General features: G+C 35.5%; 1 protein-coding gene across 4 annotated transcripts in view; it reads left to right on the forward strand.

The window, feature by feature from the left end:
* Positions 1 to 16,819, forward strand: part of GLRA3 (glycine receptor alpha 3) — a 91,678-nt gene extending 74,859 nt beyond the window's left edge. For 3 of the 4 annotated variants that reach the window (XM_048304242.1, XM_048304241.1, XM_048304244.1), the window contains 4 exons: positions 1,357 to 1,571; positions 2,581 to 2,727; positions 7,810 to 7,929; positions 11,631 to 16,819. In XM_048304242.1, the coding sequence (XP_048160199.1) occupies positions 1,357 to 1,571; positions 2,581 to 2,727; positions 7,810 to 7,929; positions 11,631 to 11,900 (752 nt within the window). In that variant the 3' untranslated portion in view covers positions 11,901 to 16,819. The remainder of the gene's footprint in view (positions 1 to 1,356; positions 1,572 to 2,580; positions 2,728 to 7,809; positions 7,930 to 11,630) is intronic. The other variant, XM_048304243.1, reaches the window with a different exon arrangement.
* The last annotated feature ends 3,976 nt before the right edge of the window (positions 16,820 to 20,795 follow it).

Raw genomic sequence — 20,795 nt, forward strand, 5'->3', positions numbered from 1 at the left:
ACTAGTGGCCTGTAAAAATAAATGTTATGAAAATAATGAAGTTCAGAAGCACTTAATATCCCTAGAATAAAAATATTTCAGTTTGACTTTATCTGAAGTTCATTTCTGTATGCCTAGCACTATTGTCACAGCATAAAACAATATATTAGTATAGGATAAACTCATAAATCCATTACATAATTTTTAAAATCTGATAAATATCAAATTGCTATTAGTTGCTATTGGGTTTTTTTTAATGTGGAAAATTTTTTTATAAAATGGCATTTTGGCAAGTAAAACTTGATTAGGAAAATAGGTATCAAAACCTAGTGGAAAACATAACCAAAGAGCTTCATACCACTTAAGAAATAAATAACTGTATAATCTTCCTTGCTAAATTTAGAATTAGGAAACATTTTCTCTCAAAATGAGGAAGAAAACTGAGTTATGTGTATTTGTTGATGTGAGAAACTGTTTCATATATACACACACAGTAACAACATTGCCTTCAGCACCATTCTTATGTGACTAATATGACCATTGAGCAGAATTAGAAAATCTAATGAGGCCAGGTCAAGATCTGCGAAATAATCTACAGATTACAGGGTGGGAAAAAAAATCCAACCCCACAACAATCTGAATAATATAAAATTATGGGTTTATGGAATTTATATGAGCTAACAATAGATTTTTTGTTGTTGTTCTGGTTTGATTAAGTAAGTAGAAGTTGCTTTATGATCAGTACCTAGATAAAACTAGGTCATTTAATAACCTTCCTAAAGTTTCCTAAGTTCTGGTCTTTTTAGTCTTCAATCTGTGTTTGAAACTTGGTCATTTCACTTATGAGCTGGAACAGTTTGAATGGGGACACAGGGAGAGATTTAGCAGACTCTCCTATTGATAATTTAATGCCCATACTGATCTCACTATGTTTTTCCCAATTTTTAGTTTAATAAAAATAAAATTAAGCTTAAAATTGAACGAAAACATAAAGGAGATATTATACATTGGGGAAGCAAGCATTTTGTTTGTACACAGAAGCATTTCCAAATCATAAGTGGCAAAAAATGTGATCTCACAGAGGAAATTTCCTATTGTCATAATGAATTATGGTTTGTTTTTTGTAAGAAAATAAGAATTTCAGAGCTTATCAGATTCTTAATTTTTCAGGTTTTCTACCCTTTTTCTTTCCAGTAAGTAGTCTTTTTATGATGGGGACTGTGTTTATTAAAAATCACTGTAGAGAATTCAAAACATAAATCTTTTTCTTGGGAACACATACATTTGACATAGCATACATTCTTTAGGAGTGTGCACTAGATGTTGACAGTAAAAACATTCTATTTCTCTTGAATATTTCTTCTTTGTTGTAAAAAGGAAAGTTTACGTGTATTGAAGTCCGATTTCACCTTGAGAGGCAGATGGGTTACTATCTCATCCAGATGTACATACCGAGCCTCTTGATCGTGATTCTCTCCTGGGTGTCATTTTGGATCAATATGGATGCAGCTCCAGCCAGAGTGGCTTTAGGCATAACAACTGTACTGACCATGACAACACAAAGCTCAGGTTCACGAGCATCTCTTCCAAAGGTAGGCAGAATTTCCTTTGTTTGTACTATATCAATCATAATGTTATGTGACAAACAATTTCAGTCAACCTTGTGTTTTAATTATTAGCATCCAATCATTTTCTAAACAGATAAATAATTTTGAAATATTTAGAGGATTTTTGATTCTCCAGCCAAATATATTCTAATTCTTCCCTCTCTCAACTATTTAGCCAGCCCCATATCTAGTTAATTCCATAAACCTTAACAAGCAGTGAAATCAATGGTATTCAGTACTACATATACCCTCCTTAACAATTGACTGGCTCATCCTTTTTCACATCCCAGTATCCGATGACATGCTAGCAGATATGACTGAAATTCTAAAGGCCATAGATTCTAACCATAAATTCTCAATTATATCCCTTTCTCAAAGGTGCCTAAATTATTAATAAACTCACTAGTTACAAACACACCTGCATTAAAATGTAGAGAAATGTGAACCTTAACAGCTCCAAACAGTACCTTCACTGTGTCAAAGATACAGAACTAATTTGAAACTATACATTTGATTTACTGTGCCTCTATTAGCAGAGAATGAACACATCAGACCTCTACACCTATCTCCTCTCTTCTATCTAATTTTTATTCCAGGAACTTTTGGCCACATCCATTTTAATACAGGAATTCCCGCTGGTCCCACTACAAGCTATATTTTGCTTCCTTAGTGTCATTCTCAGATCTCAGTGGAACAAATGAAGGAAGAGCTTGTGTTTTTTGAGGATTATTTGGTTTGTGATGTAATAAACAGTGCACTATAAGGAACTCTTAATGATTTAAACACATACTGTAAAAGCGTAAATTTTTTAAACAAAAATTTAACATTTATAGGTTGAATTGTTGTTCTTATTATAACCTAACTTTCATGCTAAGTTTTGTTCCATAAAAGTACTGTTGGGGTGTGTCAGTAATGCACTTCATCCTGACATGAAATACTAAACTTTGCATCTGTGGTTTTAACATGCTCAGGCTTCTCCTGTCTCCTCTCATAGGTGTCATATGTCAAAGCCATTGACATCTGGATGGCAGTGTGTCTGCTCTTTGTATTTTCTGCACTTTTGGAGTATGCAGCTGTAAACTTTGTGTCAAGGCAGCATAAAGAACTTCTGAGATTCCGACGCAAGAGGAAGAAGAGCAAGGTAAAAGAAACAGTGTTCACAGCTTTGGAAGAGTCTGACTGATTATGCAGGGATACAGGGTTAATTTGGTAAACATACCACAGCTTGAAGTGGCAATATAAATAAAATGGCAGCACAGCACTAAATTCACTATAGGCAGAGGGTCACTACAAGGACTATGAATTGAATAAATCCAACTTGAATTCTCGAAAGAGGGATTAAGAGGGATTTAAATGAGGCATGGGCCATGTGGGAGCCATCTGCACAAGCATGAATTTCACTCTGTTACAAGAGTTAGATTATACTTCAGTGAATGAATGTTACTAGTATTTGCAGCAGTTTTTACTACACTGAGATTCAACAAATTTTGTTTCCTAATTTCATTCTAATACTCAATTCAAAGCCTTAACAGCTGTGTTTCACGCAAATATTTTTTAATACACAAAGTGCTTTTTCAAATAACACTATTGGTAGAAGGACAAACATTTTACTTTAAAAGGCTGGTAAGTTTGCAGGATTTTTTTCTGTCCTGTTAATTTTGTTCATATTACTAGTAAGAAACTTAATTATAGTAATTGTTATTAGTATTTATATTATAGCTGGGGCTATCCAGACTACCAGTACCGGTGTGCAAAGCCAAACAGTGTGCAAACTCACTACCAGTGTGCAAAGCCAAACAGCTAAGGCTACAAGTTTGAACTCTGAAATCTGTAGTTAAATCAACAAATAAGGAAAATTTCTTACAACAATATATAACTCCTACTTCAGATTTTACAAAGTGTAAATAGGTTTCCAGCCTACTTATTAAATGATACTAAATGATACATCACCGATGTCATGCAGAGCCTGTCACTATCAGTCAGTATCTAGAATATTACTAGTGGATGAAAGTCTGACCATAGCAACATGGCTCAGTTCAATCATCTTTCATTCCTGAAGACTTACCTCAGTCTACTGTTTACATCACCAGGAGAACATATTTTACAAGTTTCCCTCTCACTTAGAAGATGCTGAAAATCTGCACTGCTGTAAAGCCTACCTAAGCAGTCTCTGTTGCTGAGACTCCATGTTAAAAGGCAGGCCAGACAGTCAGGTGAAAATGACATTGTCATACATCTGCCTGTTCCTCTGCGTTGAGTCCCAGACTTCTTCAGCTTCAGCTGTACAGAGAATCCCAGGCACTGTAGACAAGAGGATGATTCAGACTGCAAGTACCTGCATTCAACATTTGACCCTGTGAAAAATGTGTTTCTTTCTTCCGGCTGACAGTAGCAGCAAAAACAGCAGTTTTGTAACAAGGTGTTTGTTCTTGAAATATGGCAGCTCTCTGAAAGCTGCTTAAAGGTTTGGAATGGGAAGAATGGGGTGAGGCAGACATGGATTACTGGACAGAGTGTAGGTAAGTCACAACAGCTGAATCATGTATCAAATACAAACAGCTGTGGTAAGTGATATATTATGTCACTATACTTTTAGTCTATTCATCTTTCTCACCATGTATTATTGTTTCTTCTGGATCTCAAGCAAATTTACCATGTTCAATTTAATTGATATCTTTCTTAAATGCAGGTCAATTATTATGACCACAGGATTAGGAACTGGCAGGTAGTATCTTCCTTCCTCAGAATCAAACCAAATCTCTTTTCAGCTCCCTCTTAGCAAGACTTCAAACTCACCAGACACCCATTCAGCAATAACAATCAATTAAATTTCAGCTTAGAGGTATGTGAGGAAGGAACCACAATATAAAAATACTGCTAAGAGAAGACCTTTTAAAGAAAAAAAGTTTGTGCATGAATAACTAACTGCGTAGACACTATTTTTCTGGATCATGGTATTTTTGAACTGACACTTAAAAGTCCTTATTCTAATGTTACACTTCATGAGAGAGTCCTTAGCTTCAGGTAGGTTGCCTGCTAAATTCTCATAAAATTAAAGGATTAGAGTTAGAGACTTTAGAGTGTACAATAAAGTACCAAGTATTCTGCTCTGATTCTGGAGACATGCATTTCAATGTTTTTCTTTATAACACACTTCAGATGAGGGTATTAGATATGTTCAGGGGCATATGCTTTCCCTTCCTCCCTGTACCTATATGTTTCATTATGAGGCAAGCTTCTCAGTCTAAATTTACAAAAAAAATGCTTTGCTCCTATGCAAGGTTATGATTTTAGAAAACTAGTAGTTTTTCAGAAAAGATTAATTTAAATAAATGTTTTTTTAACTCACTCCAATTCCATGTAGAGCTAGAGCTCCTGGACAGAGTTAACCTCTGAGAATACACCTCAAGCTCTAGGGACAGGTCAGCCAATTGCTTCTCTCTTTCTCAATGTTTTATTAAACCTTTCCTTGCCCAAAAAGTATACAGGACTTGAAACATTACAGCATGGAGATTTTATCTCTCAGAAAGAAATTTGGATCACATTCTAAGCCCACTGTTATACAAATAATAAATGATGTCTTATAGATTAAAAACTGCAGTTAGTAACTAGTCTTCCTTACCATAAATGTTACTATTTATTCACCACAATTTATAACATGAAATGCAGGCCCTAGGATCATAACTCAGAGTACCTTGGTTTTCCTTCTTCTTTTGTCTTTTTCAAAGTTGGTTACTATAGCTCATGATTATAAAGTTTTGTATGTTTGTTTTTCCTTTGGACTAGGTCAAACAGCCACTGGCTGTCAGGGACCAGATTGCACTGACTTTTCAAACTACCATTTATTAAGAAATGTTCATTCGACCATAAAGTCAAGAGGTGAAAAGAAGTTATGTAAAAAGGCTGCATTTAAAATAAACTTCAGGGGCTTCCTTGAACATTACATTTTCTTCTTTGGCAAAGAGAAAACAGTATTCTTTTCAGTATTTATGTCCAAAACTATTAAAGAAATAAGGCAGATAGGATAACTTATTAGACTTTTTCATTCTGTATGCTTACCATCTTGGGACGTTTTACTAAGATCAGGTTTTTCTACCAGGTGAATTCTAATTGTTGAATACAGAATTTTTTTGCCACTGGAATTTTATCTACAAGGGTACAGCAAAACTTCTAGTGATTTGACTGTGTTGCAAAAGTGCAAAAATAGGTCAGCTTGGAAATGTTTCATTTCAGGTATCTGTTGAAAGGAGACATCATTTATGAGTAATAGGTAATTGCAATAGGACAGGTGAAGGATTTCCAAAGTCTATTTTCCTTGTAATTAGAAAGATGTGCCTGTTGCAAGAAATATTTACTTTTACCAAGTAACCAAAGCAATAGTCCTATGATTGAATTTCAGTGTCTTTGGGAGGTAAGTGGATCCATTTTCCTGACTTAAGATCATTCATACCTAATTCATCCCAGTCATGAAAATTCCACAAGCTCCCCTGAAATCTATTCCAATTGTTTAAAAAGGTTGTTTTACTAATGCGTTTTCTGTCCTGTCATGTCTTGTCTAGAAAGGACACAGAAACCAGACTACTTTGTTCCTTCATGTCACCATTTGCACATTTCCATTCAGTCTTTTCTATAAACATTCCCAGTGGATAAAGTTTTTGGATTTGGTTTGTTTCGGGTTTTGGGGGTTTTGTGGTGTTTTGCTTTTTTCTCATTCACCTTCCCTGGAAATTCTCCTAATAAGCCCATATAATTCCTCAAAACTGTGTTTGCAACATGAACAACATGAAACCTACACAGTAACAATTGAAAGCAGCCAAAGGATCAAATGATGCAAGTAATACACTTGTTTATCCAAACCAGTTTACCATTTTCCTTTCAAACAACATTGTGTTATTGACCCATATCAAGATTGTGATCTTCCATATCTTCCGGGTTTTTTCCCATAACTACTGCAGAGCCATTGGCTTTCCATCTAATGCAAAGTTGTTTATTTCTGGCTAAATGTCGTACTTACTGACTCTTCTGTATTTTTCAGATGCTTTGTTCAAATCATTGAATTCCATTTTATTTCTAAACAGATCCTCAAACAAATTTGCAGGTTTTCATAGGTTGGAGTATTTTTTAAATTGATTAAAACTAGGGGTTATACCTTCTCAATGTTGATTGAAAACACAGAGGAACTGGAACCTCTCTCTTAAGAAGCATATGTTTGAACTCGAATAAGACCCCTGCGTTAATTCTATGGTTATACAAATTGCAATTATGTACAGAGCTGCAACAAGACATTTTGGCATCCAAAGCTCATCTATCCCTGCCATTTTCTTTATGCTTTTTCCACCTATAGTCACTGCCCCTTTTTACACCATCTAGTTCATTTGCAGCCTCATTTCCCAGAAAACACTAAGAGCAGCATCAAAGGCAATTCTTGAGTATAACTGCACCCTCTGGCCACCATTTTTATGATTGTAAGTACGGACTTCACCCAGTGGTTCCAAATTACTGAAAGGAAAATTTCTTTTCAGAGGCCCAACCCAGTTTGTGCAGAACTAGCAAAAATTTTGAAGTGCCTGGGATTGTTTTATAAATTCATTTATAAATAAAAGCTGTTGTTGCAACATAATGTGCAACCTACTCAATACCGTTTTCCAATAAGCATCACAGTAGGTATAGGAGAGTTTTTTTAAAGGGTCTAATGTCTTTATGATTACACAAGTGGCATAATGAATCCTGAGAACAGGGGAATTTTGGTTCCCAATTTGAGACTTCATTTGATACTTAGTATATGAGCCGCAGTTCTTTGACAAAAAAGGAAACCTGGCCAGTGAAAAGAACTATTCAGAAATATGATGTTACCATTCATTCAGAATGAGTGTTAATTATTCATTTCCTTCTTAAAAGACAAAAGGAAAAAAATGGCAAAATTAGAAGTCATACAGGGATACTGAAACACACCTATAATCAGTGCTTTTTCTTAGTTGCATTTACATTCCATGAGAATAATATTAACTGGGTACATATACTGAATAACAACAATTTGGTTTTAGGTTAGCTCTTAATATATTTAGGTTTTGGGGATATTCAGTCTTTTAGTTCTATTTTCAAAATCTAAAGATCACCATATCTTTAGTGAGGAAAATAGACATGCAAACCAGATTGTCTTTAATGGTAATCACACCTTTTTTCTTTTGTTTTCTTTTTGGTCAACCATCCGTTTTGATGAAAGTATTTTGAGGGAGTTCTTGATGGAAAAGAAATCAGTGAATCATTACAGCATAGCAATGGCTTGAGATGTACAGGACGTATAGACGGGACTTTGCCTCAAATCTACAGTACAAATTTAAGGGTAAACTATGAAGAAGATGTCCCATTTGTCATAATGTGATATCCAACCATTAACAGAGGCCCTGTCCTTTTGTCTGAAATAACGTCTTCCCATGTGAACTTCATATGCCTTCATTGCTACCTGTATGTGATGACGTGAAATGTTAGTAAAGGTACCGTCTTGTTAGTTTCATAATCCCTTTTGGTATGTTTAAATCTGGATTAAAACATAGTACTAAAATCTTGCACTGTTTGTAGTGCAAAACAACTCACTACTGCTTTCCTTCTCAAAACTGAACAGTAAAAAAGATAGTGTTCAAATTACCAAAGTCAAGGCTTCAAATAAGATTTCAAGTTGTTATCACACCTTACAATCAAACGGCTATGGAGTTATTTTCAGCCCTTATGCATGTTATTTCTCAAGATCAATGTATTACTAGGCACATGGACAGAAAACACCATTGTCACAAGACCACAAAACTCACAGTTTTCTATTAATTTATAGCTAAGTATTTTGTAGAACACTGATACAGAAATAAATGTATTGAAATTATTTCCTTCAGAGCATTAAAGAATTCTAACTTTTCAAATAAAACCTTTTATCTACATTTTATTCATTCCTTAATTATAGTAATTTTAATAGAAATTATAAAATATTTAAATGTAACTGTATGCAGAACAGCTTTCAAGCTGTTAATTCTAAATCTGAATGTGTGAAAAGTGCATTCAAATCAAATCAAACTCTTACTAAAGTTCATTCATAATAAGATTTTTTATATTTTATGAAAAATTTTTAAGAAATAGTTTTCTTTTCTTTAGTGATGATACACTAAAAAGTACACAAAAGAAACAAAAGCTTATCACTTTAAAAAAATAATTCTATTAATTCTGCCAATATGCAGGACTTTTTCAGAAAGATCCACAGTAAATACTGTCAACTGGGTCATATAGGGCATTGTCCTTTAGATGATTTCTACATCTGTAGCCTCAGACACATGCATTCTGAGACATATTTCTAGTCAAAAAGAGCCAAGTCAATCAATAGAAAAAAACAAAAGGGGTTTCACTGACATAAATGCCCTCAAAAAAGCACTCAAAGCTAGTATTGATAATAGCAGTAACTGCATCTTTCTTGCTGTGCACAAGCACCCTCAGATATGAATCTGAGGCCAACCTAGTGATTTCTCTGCATTATGAATCTGCTGGAAAACTTGCAGAACCACATTTTGATTATTCAAGCTGTGGCTGCTGAAAAGAATTATGGAGGCTCTTGGTATGTTCCAGAAGATGCCCTTTCCTGCATATCCACCAGCCCTAACACCATGGTGTGGCTTGGCTGGCTCCAGCCATCCTGCCTGCCCTCATGGAGACACCATCCAACAGACACTGGGCAGAAATGCTGGACGCCTGCAAGGAACTTCACATCAATTCAACAACAGAGAGCATTTCCAAGCAGTCTGCTTGCAGATGAAAAACAGGATGTCTGCAAGCACAAAAATAAGGAGAGACCTGACCTTTAAAACTTTCTAGGGGACCATTCCATTCAGGTAAACCTAAAATAGAGCCAGTAAAGTCTTAGTATATAGTGCCTGATCCTGAAAACCTGCATAGCTGAAATCTACTCAGAAGAAAATTTTATTATCTTTCTCAGCCTGTGCAGTCATAAGCATTATTTTCTGGAGAAACATGAAAAGACAAAACCCTGAAATGTACATGTGAAGGTGTTTAAATGGCAAGTTTATGGTAAATTCTCACAGTACATGCATTTATGACTTAATACTTCTCTTAACTGGAACACAAGACTACAACTAGTCTAGAATACAACTACATTAAAGGTATTATTTCCCATTCTTATCTGACAGGAGAGGAACACTATTGCAGTAATTAAATCTCTGTTTTATCACGTCATCAAATAATGATCCTATCATTTTGTATTTCTGTTTTTCATTTCCATAGTAAAGTCAGTCAGTGATTTTTTCCTCCTTTTCTTTCACATTAATTTTTCTTTCTTTTTAGTTTTTAAAGGCAAATTCTAATACAGAGTTGAGATATAGTAGTTTCAGTAAACTATATCAGTCTCTATGTTTATTCAATTTACGTATATGAAGAAGTATTTCAGCTGGATGATGATTACAACTCTGCTGGATGGTCATGCTGATGGCCAAATCGTTCACTTCAAACTTAGTAATTTATCTGCACTCTTTTGTAGATAACATATTCAACCAATATTGATAATAAAACTTGTTGGAATTTTTTTAAACAAAGTAATTAGCAATTATTTGATGGAAGCTTTAAATATGTTTAAAATTAATTCTTCACTGAAAAATGTTTTCAGATTTTCAAAATGTCACAGACATTTTCAAAATGAAAAATTTGGAACTTTGGATTTAAGTTGTGCTATTGAGAAATTGCATTTGTATAAAGTAAGAGGATAAAGTAAAAAAAAATACTTCAAACTATTGAATTGAAACAGAATTATTTGACTTGCTTTGCCAAATAAATCTTTTTTAGTTTTTTACTTCAATTTAAACTAGGAAGAGTTTTAAAATATCAAAAATTCTCCTACCAAAAAAAAAAAATTAACAGCTGCTCAACTCTTTTTATAATACTTACAGAAATTATTTTTCAAAATACTTAAGAATTAACATAGTAATTTCTAAATTTCATGAAAGTGTAGAATCCTAAAGCAACTAGGCTAAATTAGACATGAAAAATAGACATTCCTGAATCTAAAATTTGCATTGAAAAAATGGTGAATGCCATCAAAATCACATGACTATTCTTGGGTAACCTACATAATGAAGGAGTACGGTGGAATATATTTCAGAACCAAATTTAGTCCTGACTTCACAGATTATGTATCATTTATTTGTCTGCATAGGTGCCTTTTTAATTACTTGAGGATACCTATAACCAGGTAAAGAGGAGTAAAAAACATGTCTCCAGACACAAGCATCATTGTTTATTTGTATGTTACGAAAATATGTATATCTTCAGAATATTCACTTCTGTTTCTGTGCCATGTGATTAAGAATCACTTTCTTTTATAGTTCCTTAATCCTGAATGTCTTTGCCAGTTTTGCCCTGAACTGACAGAAGAATAAGTCAGAAGAAAAATCAGGCTTTTAGCTTCTGTTTATTTTAAACTAAGACATTTTATGTACTATTCTCTTTATCTGATGTATTATTCACAGGGAACAGCAGATATTAGACATGCAGATAAGATTGATTAATTATACAGTGGCCAGATAGGCAGAATTCTCACAAATATAATTAATGTTCATATCATTAGTGATTTTATGAGGAGTATCTCCAGAGGCCAGGATCCTAGGTTGTAAGGCAATCTACAGACTTAATAGCTGTTTTCTAAAAGACCAGTGTGAAGTTTGTCCATTTGAAGACTTCACATATTTACTGTAAATGGAGAAACTTAAAGTGAATTGTGTGCCCAATTACCACTAGTTTACTAAGCTTTCTCATTTCACTAAATGGATTACAGACTCTATAAACAAATAGAAAATTCTGTGCCTGTTAAGGATCCAGCAATATTTTTAACAGACTCTGATAGGGATGAAATTTCAACAGGTTAAGATAAGCTGTGGATTCAAGAAGTCGATGAGGTAATGGTGCAACTGCTATTTAGAAGCAGGTAAGGTTTCTGTAAATAATAATTTAAAAAAAACCTTCTTGCCCTTCTTTCTTTTCTTTTTTTTTCCCCAACAGGATGATGATACACGTGATAGTCAGTTTAGCATTACAGCATATGGAGTGGGCCCATGTGTGCCAGCAAAAGACGGAATGACACAAAAGGGGCCAAATAATCCTGTTCAAGCTGTACCAAAAAGCCCTGATGAGATGAGAAAGGTATTCATTGACCGGGCCAAGAAGATAGACACAATATCCAGAGCTTGTTTCCCATTAGCCTTTCTGATTTTCAACATTTTTTATTGGGTAATCTACAAAATCATCAGGCATGAGGACATTCACCAATAACAAGATTAAGGCTTGCAGTACATAAAGATCTGGCTGTCACACTCAACAGGAGGCTTCTTGTTAGAAATGCACATCAGAGGAGTGATCAGAAGAGTTAAAATGAGGGGGAGAAAAAGGATCCTGCACAGCCTGCAATGACCAGCTACAGTGGGATGGAAGAATGACACCCAGAGAAGATACATCTGCTATTACAAACTTTCCTTGTCAAACTAAATATTAATAACTTTTTCATTGAAAATCACTCTCTACTGAAGCTTTACTGCCAAGTATTTATACATACTGTTACATAGTGGTATAAATGTACAGTATTCTTTGATGGTCCTTAAATTTTTTAAATTCTGGTGTATTTTTAATTTTAAAAATGTTTCCAGGATACCCTAGGTAAATCCCACAGTATTACAGAACAGATTAGTGTTTGTAAGCTTTATTTTAATTTTACAATATAATGAGAAATTTCTGATTGGACACAACAGTTTAAATGACTTGATCTAGTCTTAAGGACAGTACTGGTGGTTTTGCAATGAACATATTTAACACATTTAAGTCATATAATTTATTCAATGTACTTCAAATTACTGTTCCCCTGGAGGGTGTATGTTGAAATAATCTCAGACAGCACAAAGTAAACAGCCTAACAGTCTTCATATCATATGATAAATACATTAAAATTTGTAAAATATTAATTCCTGTAAAGGATTTTTTTCATTTAATTACTTATACATTGATAATTTAAACATATTTTTTTAATATTTTTTATATTTTTAAGTGGTTTCTTTCTCAATTCATAAAACTCATACAGCTTGTGAAATAGACAAATTACATCAAAATTTTGCAATGCTTCATTTTGATTCAATGCAAAGAGATCTTGGACCAAAACTGAAAGCAAAGAGTCAACTGCTTCACTGAAGCATTTGGAGGATGAATACAGTTATGTTTATGCACATTCATCTCCTATATATTACATAATTACAGGAAGTTTAATTTATGAATGTGTCAAATTTTCTGACTCGTTCTTTGAAGTTTATTAATATGACTTAGATACTGGTTAAGAAGCACTTTACAACTTCGGAAAAACATGCAGCTGTTCTAAAACATAAAAAAATACCTGGATGGTCCTTTACATTTACTGTATTTCACATTAATAAATAGCAGAACAACTATTAAAACTCTTAGAAAGATCTTCCCTGTTTAGGTTTAAATAAGTCATAGTAGTTACTTCTTAAAATTGTAACACCATGGATCACATTTATGGCTTAGTGTCTAGGCAAGAGTAATTAATTTTGTCAATCTCTTGGCAAAACAAAACCTTGGTAAGATGTGGAAATATAGCATTTAGAATTATTAGATACTCTAAACCCAGTAGGTGAGGCCGATTCTCATTGCAAAATATTTTTATTTTGAACATGTTTAAAATGTGTGCTTTGTTGATGATCAGAATGTGTGTAGAAAAGCAGAATCAGCTGGAGGCAAACATCTGGTGCACTGCCGAGGGCATGGTGCATATGAAGTAACAGAAGCAGTGGAACTCTGCATTAGGGATTGTAACATAGCAACCTTGGGTTTGGTTTCATTTGTTATTGTTTTCCTCCAAGGATTAGTTAGAGAGTTTCTCTAATAGTAGCTCTCACATTTTGTTAAACTGCATCAGAAGGAACATGTATAATCCACCTTCCTTTTAAAACTATTATTCTTTTCTAGTTTTTCTTCATTTATATCTAAAATCAATTCACTCTTTGGCTTTTTTTTCTGATACCGTGTCTGCTCTCTCTCAAAGTTAGGGTTAGTTTTATTGTATGGAAAGGGATGTTAACTTGTTTCTGTTATCAGCAAAATCAACTGTACTTAGTTTAAGGGCTGTTTTCAAATGCATATAACATTTGGCATGTGATTCTGTTTTGATACAATGGAACCAAGATCTCCCTGGAGCTGATGGTTTTGGGGACTTTTTTAATGGAACCAAAACATTTGCCAAGGCCAGAAGCCTCTGTAGTCCACTAATAATGTGTCTTTCAAAAGAAATCAGAACTTTAAAGTTAAGTTCATTTAGATTATTCCTAAATTACTTAATATAAAGTCACATAGTAGAGAAAGCGAAAAATGTCATTTAAGATGATAAGAAGCTTCAAGGCAAAAATGCCTGCTATTCACCACTGACATTGGGAATAGTCCAAAACTGCCAGCAAAGCTGGAATCAACAGTTACCAACACCAGCTAAGATTAGTGTAAGAGATGATTTTTTTGCACTTTGTATAGTGAAGCAGCAGGAAATGATGTTAAGATACAAGAATTGAAAGGTACTCCACAGTATTTATCAGACTGCAGTATTTATGCTACACTTCCAGGAAAGAGGCAGTGGAAATGCAGAAAAAAATCAAGGAAATAATGCTTGAGGCAAATGGTATCTAGCAGGGTTTCTCCTGCATATAAAAAAGACCCCATTCATTAGGCAGAAGAAGTTAGCTACCTCACTTCACTGTCACTGGACCTGGGCTCTGCAGAGGACAAGTCCTTGGCAAAGCCACACCAGAAGGCTTCTCATAAGCACAAACCCCGTGTGACAGGCTAATGCAGCTTTGTCCCAAGTCATCATTCACCGTAGGTGCAGACCCTGTACTTCTCAGGTCATGTTTTTGTGATTTCTGTAGACCAGCCCTATACATCAGAAATTAAATACTGGCACTAGAAGGACATTGTAACACAATGAGAACAGAGGGAGACACAGTAGGATCTGGGAGAATATCCCAGTAAAACAGCTACTGAGGAGCTGACACAGTCACCATTAAGGGGAAAAGAAAAGATGAGGCACTCTTAGTATTTTTCCCAATCTCTCAGTGTCTCCATAGGTGCACTGGTTCAGGTGGAAGCAGTAGCTACAGGGGGAAACAGTTTATATCATCTGCTGCAAAGTTTATATTGTTTTGTGACAGTAGTTTCTACCTGTGCAGATTGACTTCCCCACCATCCTCTTTTCTTGGTGGAAAGAGAAGCAGAACAGGAAGATACAGGATGAAAAGTCTGGGCTGGGCATAGCAGAACAGGGGCCATAGGGAGAGAGAAACCCCAAAGCAGTGCCTGGAACCTCTCACATGACTGTCTTTTCATTCTGCACTAAAGAGAGGTGTGGCCGAATCCATGTCACCCCTCATAAGGCAAAAAACTTCAGTACCTTGAGAGAGGAGAAGAAAAGCCTCTTAGAGGTGCAGTAGAAATACTCAACTACTACCATACCAAACTCCTGCTTAAATTCCAAACAGCAAAATGCATTTTATTTTTAAAACTATATTCAAATATCAGCACAATAGGCTTCCATGGTTAGAGGGATGGTTTTTTTCTCTATAATGCTGATAGACCATGGGAGACTTGAAGATGAAAGGAAATAAGGAATACTAGGATTTTACTACTTAGCTATTTTAACACATAAAGTACATTTTACTTTCAAGGAGTTTTTACAGCAAGCAGTATTATTTAAACAGGTTAGTATAATTCAGGAAAAACAGAGCATTTACTTAAAATTTAATTATTTTTTCAGCTCAATCATACATTAGTTTTCTTTGGATTCCTTTTCTTATAGTTCATTCCAAAATCTGCTTTATAAAGGATCATTTGTGATGTGTGAGAGATGGTTCTGTCACTAGACAGAAATAATCTAGGTGATTAAATGTGCACTTTACATTTAAGGCGTGAGGTATTGCTTCCATTTTGTGTATAGTCCTTTACAGGTCTGTAGAATGATAATGTAGATAAAGATAGAATATAATAAACTCTACAAAACCTTATATTTTTTAACAGTAGGGAAAGATAAAAAGTCTTCCTTAACCTTAGAAAAAAAAAGTATTATTTTCAGCAATAATTATATAGTAGAAGGAAATTAATTTATTTATACCATTCCCAGCCCAAGCTGACATGGTTGGTTGCAAAAGATACACTTTTTGTGCAACTTCTGCTCTTGTTTGAGCTATAATGGGAATTAATCTAATCCAACACAATATAATTTGGTTTTAAAATGTGAAATTGCTGAAGGAGCTAGTAACACACACAGTACCCCTGTGAGGTAGTAAAATAACTTTATCCACATCTTACTGTACAATCATATGGTTAGATGAGTACTATATCAGATTTCACAGCTTTTTTCCTTTTTGAGACAGCTAAGAATAATATAAATCTCAAACCAGACTACTTGTTAGTAATAAAACGGGTGTTCTGTTTTGGAGTGGTTTCAGAAAACATGTCTTCAGGCAACAATCACCTCCAGTAATTACTGAAGTACTATCAGTTTGGAAGGCTTGTGGAAGCAGGTTAGATTGCTAGAAGCAGTGGATTAATGCCAGAAAAAGTGTTGGCTCATCCTGTCTTCTTGACATTCTCGAATATTACTGCACTTCTTCACTTTCATCTTTGTGAAATATGCAAGAAACATTTCTTATGTTTGTATTTTAATGTGTGACAGAGTGATACTAACAGATGAAATGGACTAAAGTAGCTACTGGTTTTCCATGAACGTGGAATTGTGAGCTGTATAAGAAGAAATTGCGCCATAAGCTTTTGACATAAAGGTTTAACATAGTATAGAGTATTTTGTGTGTTAGTGAACCTGGCTTTTTAAAGGCTACAGCAAGAAAAACAGAAAAAAAGTGATATGGTAGTGTATTAATAATTTGTCTGTGAGTTTTCAAAATATTCTCCTGTGAGTTCTCTCTGACAGCAATTTCATCTCAAAGTACTTCCTTTTTACGTAGAAATCTATAAATGTGTTGTGCATGGATTTGATTAGATTCCTTTTCATTGTATTACAGTATCATATTGCACTTAAACTGACATTCTCTGCAGTCAGAAGAGTTAAAAATGTGAAATTTATGGTGTCACCCATGTCATTGTAGATATTTTGTTCAAAGAAAAATAAACTTATCTTTTTTCAGAAACTGTGGAATTATTTTTATGATATTTAAGACAATGAATTTAAAGTCAAAAAAGGAACTATCAACACCATGGGAAAGAAGGATGAAAACCTCAAGAGTAATTACTGTGCACTACTATTAAGTATTTCAGGAGTGAAAGCAAGAGAGAGAAGGAATAGAGTGTCTTTGATTGTTATATGGGTTCTAGCTCCAAAAAAACCTTGTTCTGAAAACTCAGGGAAAGTTATCCTGATAAATTCCTATTGAAATAAGTACACCCACTCCAAAATAGTCCTGCTGATCTTATCAAAAAGGCAAAGAGTTTCACTTGCAGCAAAATAGCCTTATGAAAATTCTGTAGATCTCTGAGCACCTCCTTTGTACTCCTTGATAGAAAACGCTTGAAGTTGGCAGATAAGAAGACATTTGAGAACAGTCTGAGTTCTTCTAATCTGGTTACAGCAGTGTTAATGCTCGTATAAAGAGCACAGAGAATGGACATCTCAGTAACAGCCATATCTGTAGGAGACAGCACAGCGCTTTGTCACTCCCTGCCCACATGTGACAAAAGGCAACATCAGTTCACTCCTCCCAGTTTGCTTATCACGTAGATGGGACCCAAAACAACAATTTTGACATAATCACAAATGAAGTATTTCCATTATCAGTTTCAAGTAATTCAGTTCAGCAAACCTGTAGCTTGGAGCTTTATAAAATGGAAATTTCTCAAAGGAACAGTCAGATGAAACAAGAGCACCAGAGAAGCCTTAGCAGAAATCTTGAGTGAGCCTTCACAGAGCCTGCAGAACTCTCAGATCTTTGCTATTTGTGACAGCTGTTCCTCCAGCAGATCTATACTGTATTGTCTTCCCTAATAAAAGCAAAGCATAGGTGGTACCTCTGCCCTTGTTCAGACATATTCACAAGCAACCATGTCACGAAACTACTGCAGTAGCAAACATTTTCATGATGAGGTACACAGTTCCCAGAGCACGACAACTGCAAATGCACTGTACCAGGTGTGCAATAAGCAACTAAAAAAGAAAGTAACAGCCAGGTAATGTGACCTGAGGATCATAGGGAAAAGAAGTGACAGATCTTAAAGAGATTAATGTGGGATTTATGGCATAAAGTACATGACCCTTTCAAAACAAAGTTCTGGAAAAACAGATATCAAATATCCTCTTTTTCATGACTGCATATAATAATAGTTTTAACCTAATAGTTTTAAAAATACCTAGCTATTTTAAAAAATTTTAGAAATATTTAATTTCACATAGCCCATACAGTGGATTTTATTTTTTACTATCTATACACTATCAGGATCTGAGAACATTCTTTTTTTTTCTGAATAAGACACGAGCCTGTGAATTTAAAACCCAGGACAACAATCCTCAAAAGTCACAGACCTAGAATTACAGAGCAATTTTCATTTTGGAACTGAATCATACTTTCTCAAAAAATTTAATAATACTTCCAAACATTTAACAAACAAGTATATATTTTATATAGAATATTTTCTCATTAACAAAAATGAAATATTTAAACATTTCCATGTTCATTTCATTTCACAGAGTTACAAAGTCACAGAGTGGCTGAGGTTGGAAGGGGACTCTGGTAGTCCCCTTGTGCAAAACCCCTGCTCAAGAAGGGCCACTTACAGCCAGTTGCCCAGGGCCATGTTCCGATGGCTTTTGAGTATCTCCAAGGATGAAGACTCCACAGCCTCTGTAGGCAACCTGTGCCAGTGCTCAGTCCCCCTCAGAATAAAAAGTGTTTCCCGATATTCAAAGGGAACATCCTGTGTTTTGGGTTGTGCCCATTGCCTCCAATCTTGCCACTGAGCACTGTTTAGAAGAGCCTGACTCCATCTTCTTTACATACTTCACACAAATTTTTACACAAGTTGATGAAATCCCCCAAAACTGGACACAGTAGTCCAGGTGTGGCTGGACTCCCACTCCAGTGCAGAGTGGAAGGGAGCAATCATCTCCCTCAACCTGCTGGCAACACTGTTAATGCAGCCAAGCCCAGCACTAGCCGTCCTTGCCACAAGGGCCCGTTTCTGGCTCGTGTTCAGCCTGAGGCCCACAGGACCCCAGGTCCTGTTCTGAACACCCCCTTTCCAGATGCTCAGCCCTCAGCATACACTGCCACGTGGGCGCTGTTGCTCCCAAGGTGCAGGGCTTTGCACTTTCCCTCACAAGGCTGAAAATACTTTGCTTGTAATATTAGTCCCTGTTTGAGTAATCTGCATTTAAAACCTCTACTGAGGTATTGAGTTCAGCCTCAACCCACTCATGTTTTATTTCCTCTCTTAACAAGCCAAATAACATACTGACCTGCCTTGAAAACTCCTCAGTTTTACTTTGGATGTGTTTATTTATTCTCATTAAGCATGTTGAGTAGGTACAGAAGATATGAAGCAGTTGTTTTTAAAAGCACATGATACAGTTAGTTTTCCACCTGAATATGAGGAAGATCTTTACTTTGTGGGTGAGTGTGCACTGTAACAGATTTTCCAGACAGGTTGTGGAGTCTCCTTCATGGAGATATTCAAGAAGTGTCTGGACAAAATCCTGTGCTCTAGGATGACCCTGTTTAGGCAGAGATTGGACTAGATGAGCTGCTGTGGTCCCCTCCAACCTGACCCATTCTGTGATTCTGTATGAAGTAGGAGTAAACCCCATGTAGAGATCAGAATAAATCAACACGTTGCTCGAATTAGGATTAACATGTTTAAAGTAGGAGGTTATTGGAAGTTTTTAAAAGCTGCAATTATACTTCATTGCGTTATATGCGAACCAGGTGTCCCTCCCCAGCCATTTCTTGTTTTATTGGGGCAAAAGCATCGTCGTGTCTCAGGACAGTATAAATTACACCACAAGATGGCGCCCTCTCATACGGATTGAGGCATGTTTGGGGAATATGCGTTTTGTTCAGGGACAAAAGTCAGCAAAATGCATTCTTCCTGAAGACATCTCCCACACTGACAGTCATTATTAAGAAGGAAATTTATAAAATATAGCTACTGGTCATGCTACAAATCATAATTCATTTGGAAAGTGATGGAAACGTTTTGAGGTTATGCTGTCTTAGAAACAAAATTAAACATTGAAGGTCTTTGGAGTAAATTCCTCACGGTAAGGACGCCTTCAGAGTACAGGCACAGCTATGAGAATCACTTATTAGATGCATCACTTACTAGATATGCACAACAGCCATTCCACTTATTAACCACATGTGTGTTGTCATGATGTCACAAACACAAGGTAGTATAAATAAGTTTCAGGGTGACTTAGTTGAGGCTTTCCAGTAACTGAAGGGAACCTACAAGAAAGATAGAGACTTTTTTCAAGGGCATGTGAACTTTTTGCATAGGACAAGGGGGAGTGGATACAAACTGAAAGAGAGTAGGTCTAGATGAGGTATTAGGAAGAAATACTTCCCTGTGAGGGTGGTGAGGCACTGGAACAGGTTTCCCAAAGAAGCTGCGGTTGCCCCACCCATGGTAGTGTTCAAAAGCAGGTTGGATGGAGCTCTGGGCATGATCTTTAAACGAGATGATTTTTAAAGTCCCTTCCAACCCAAACCACTCTATGATATACAGGTTTCACTGAGGAATAGATAACTTCATATTATCTCATATCTAAGCTGAGGTGAGCCCATACACTTCAGCAATATAAACAGTGTAAACCTGTAACTCAGTTTGTCTTGTGATAGCTTGTTGCATCACTACCCTCTTGCTTTCCTAGCAGACTTCATCCCTTTACACATTCACTGAACAGATATGGGAACAGCAGTAAAAGCACCCTGAACTTAGATCTGAAATGGTACTGAGAATATTATTATAGATAGATACTACAGAATAGTTACAGACTAGAATAGATACTAGATTGCACCACTAAGATCCATTTATTGTTTGTCCTTCATTTCTCAAGAGAGTACAACATATAGTTTCTTTCATGATTTAGATGCTAATTAAATAGGACCATGATGA

This window comes from Corvus hawaiiensis, chromosome 5, assembly GCF_020740725.1.
Source record: "Corvus hawaiiensis isolate bCorHaw1 chromosome 5, bCorHaw1.pri.cur, whole genome shotgun sequence".
Taxonomy (NCBI): domain Eukaryota; kingdom Metazoa; phylum Chordata; class Aves; order Passeriformes; family Corvidae; genus Corvus; species Corvus hawaiiensis.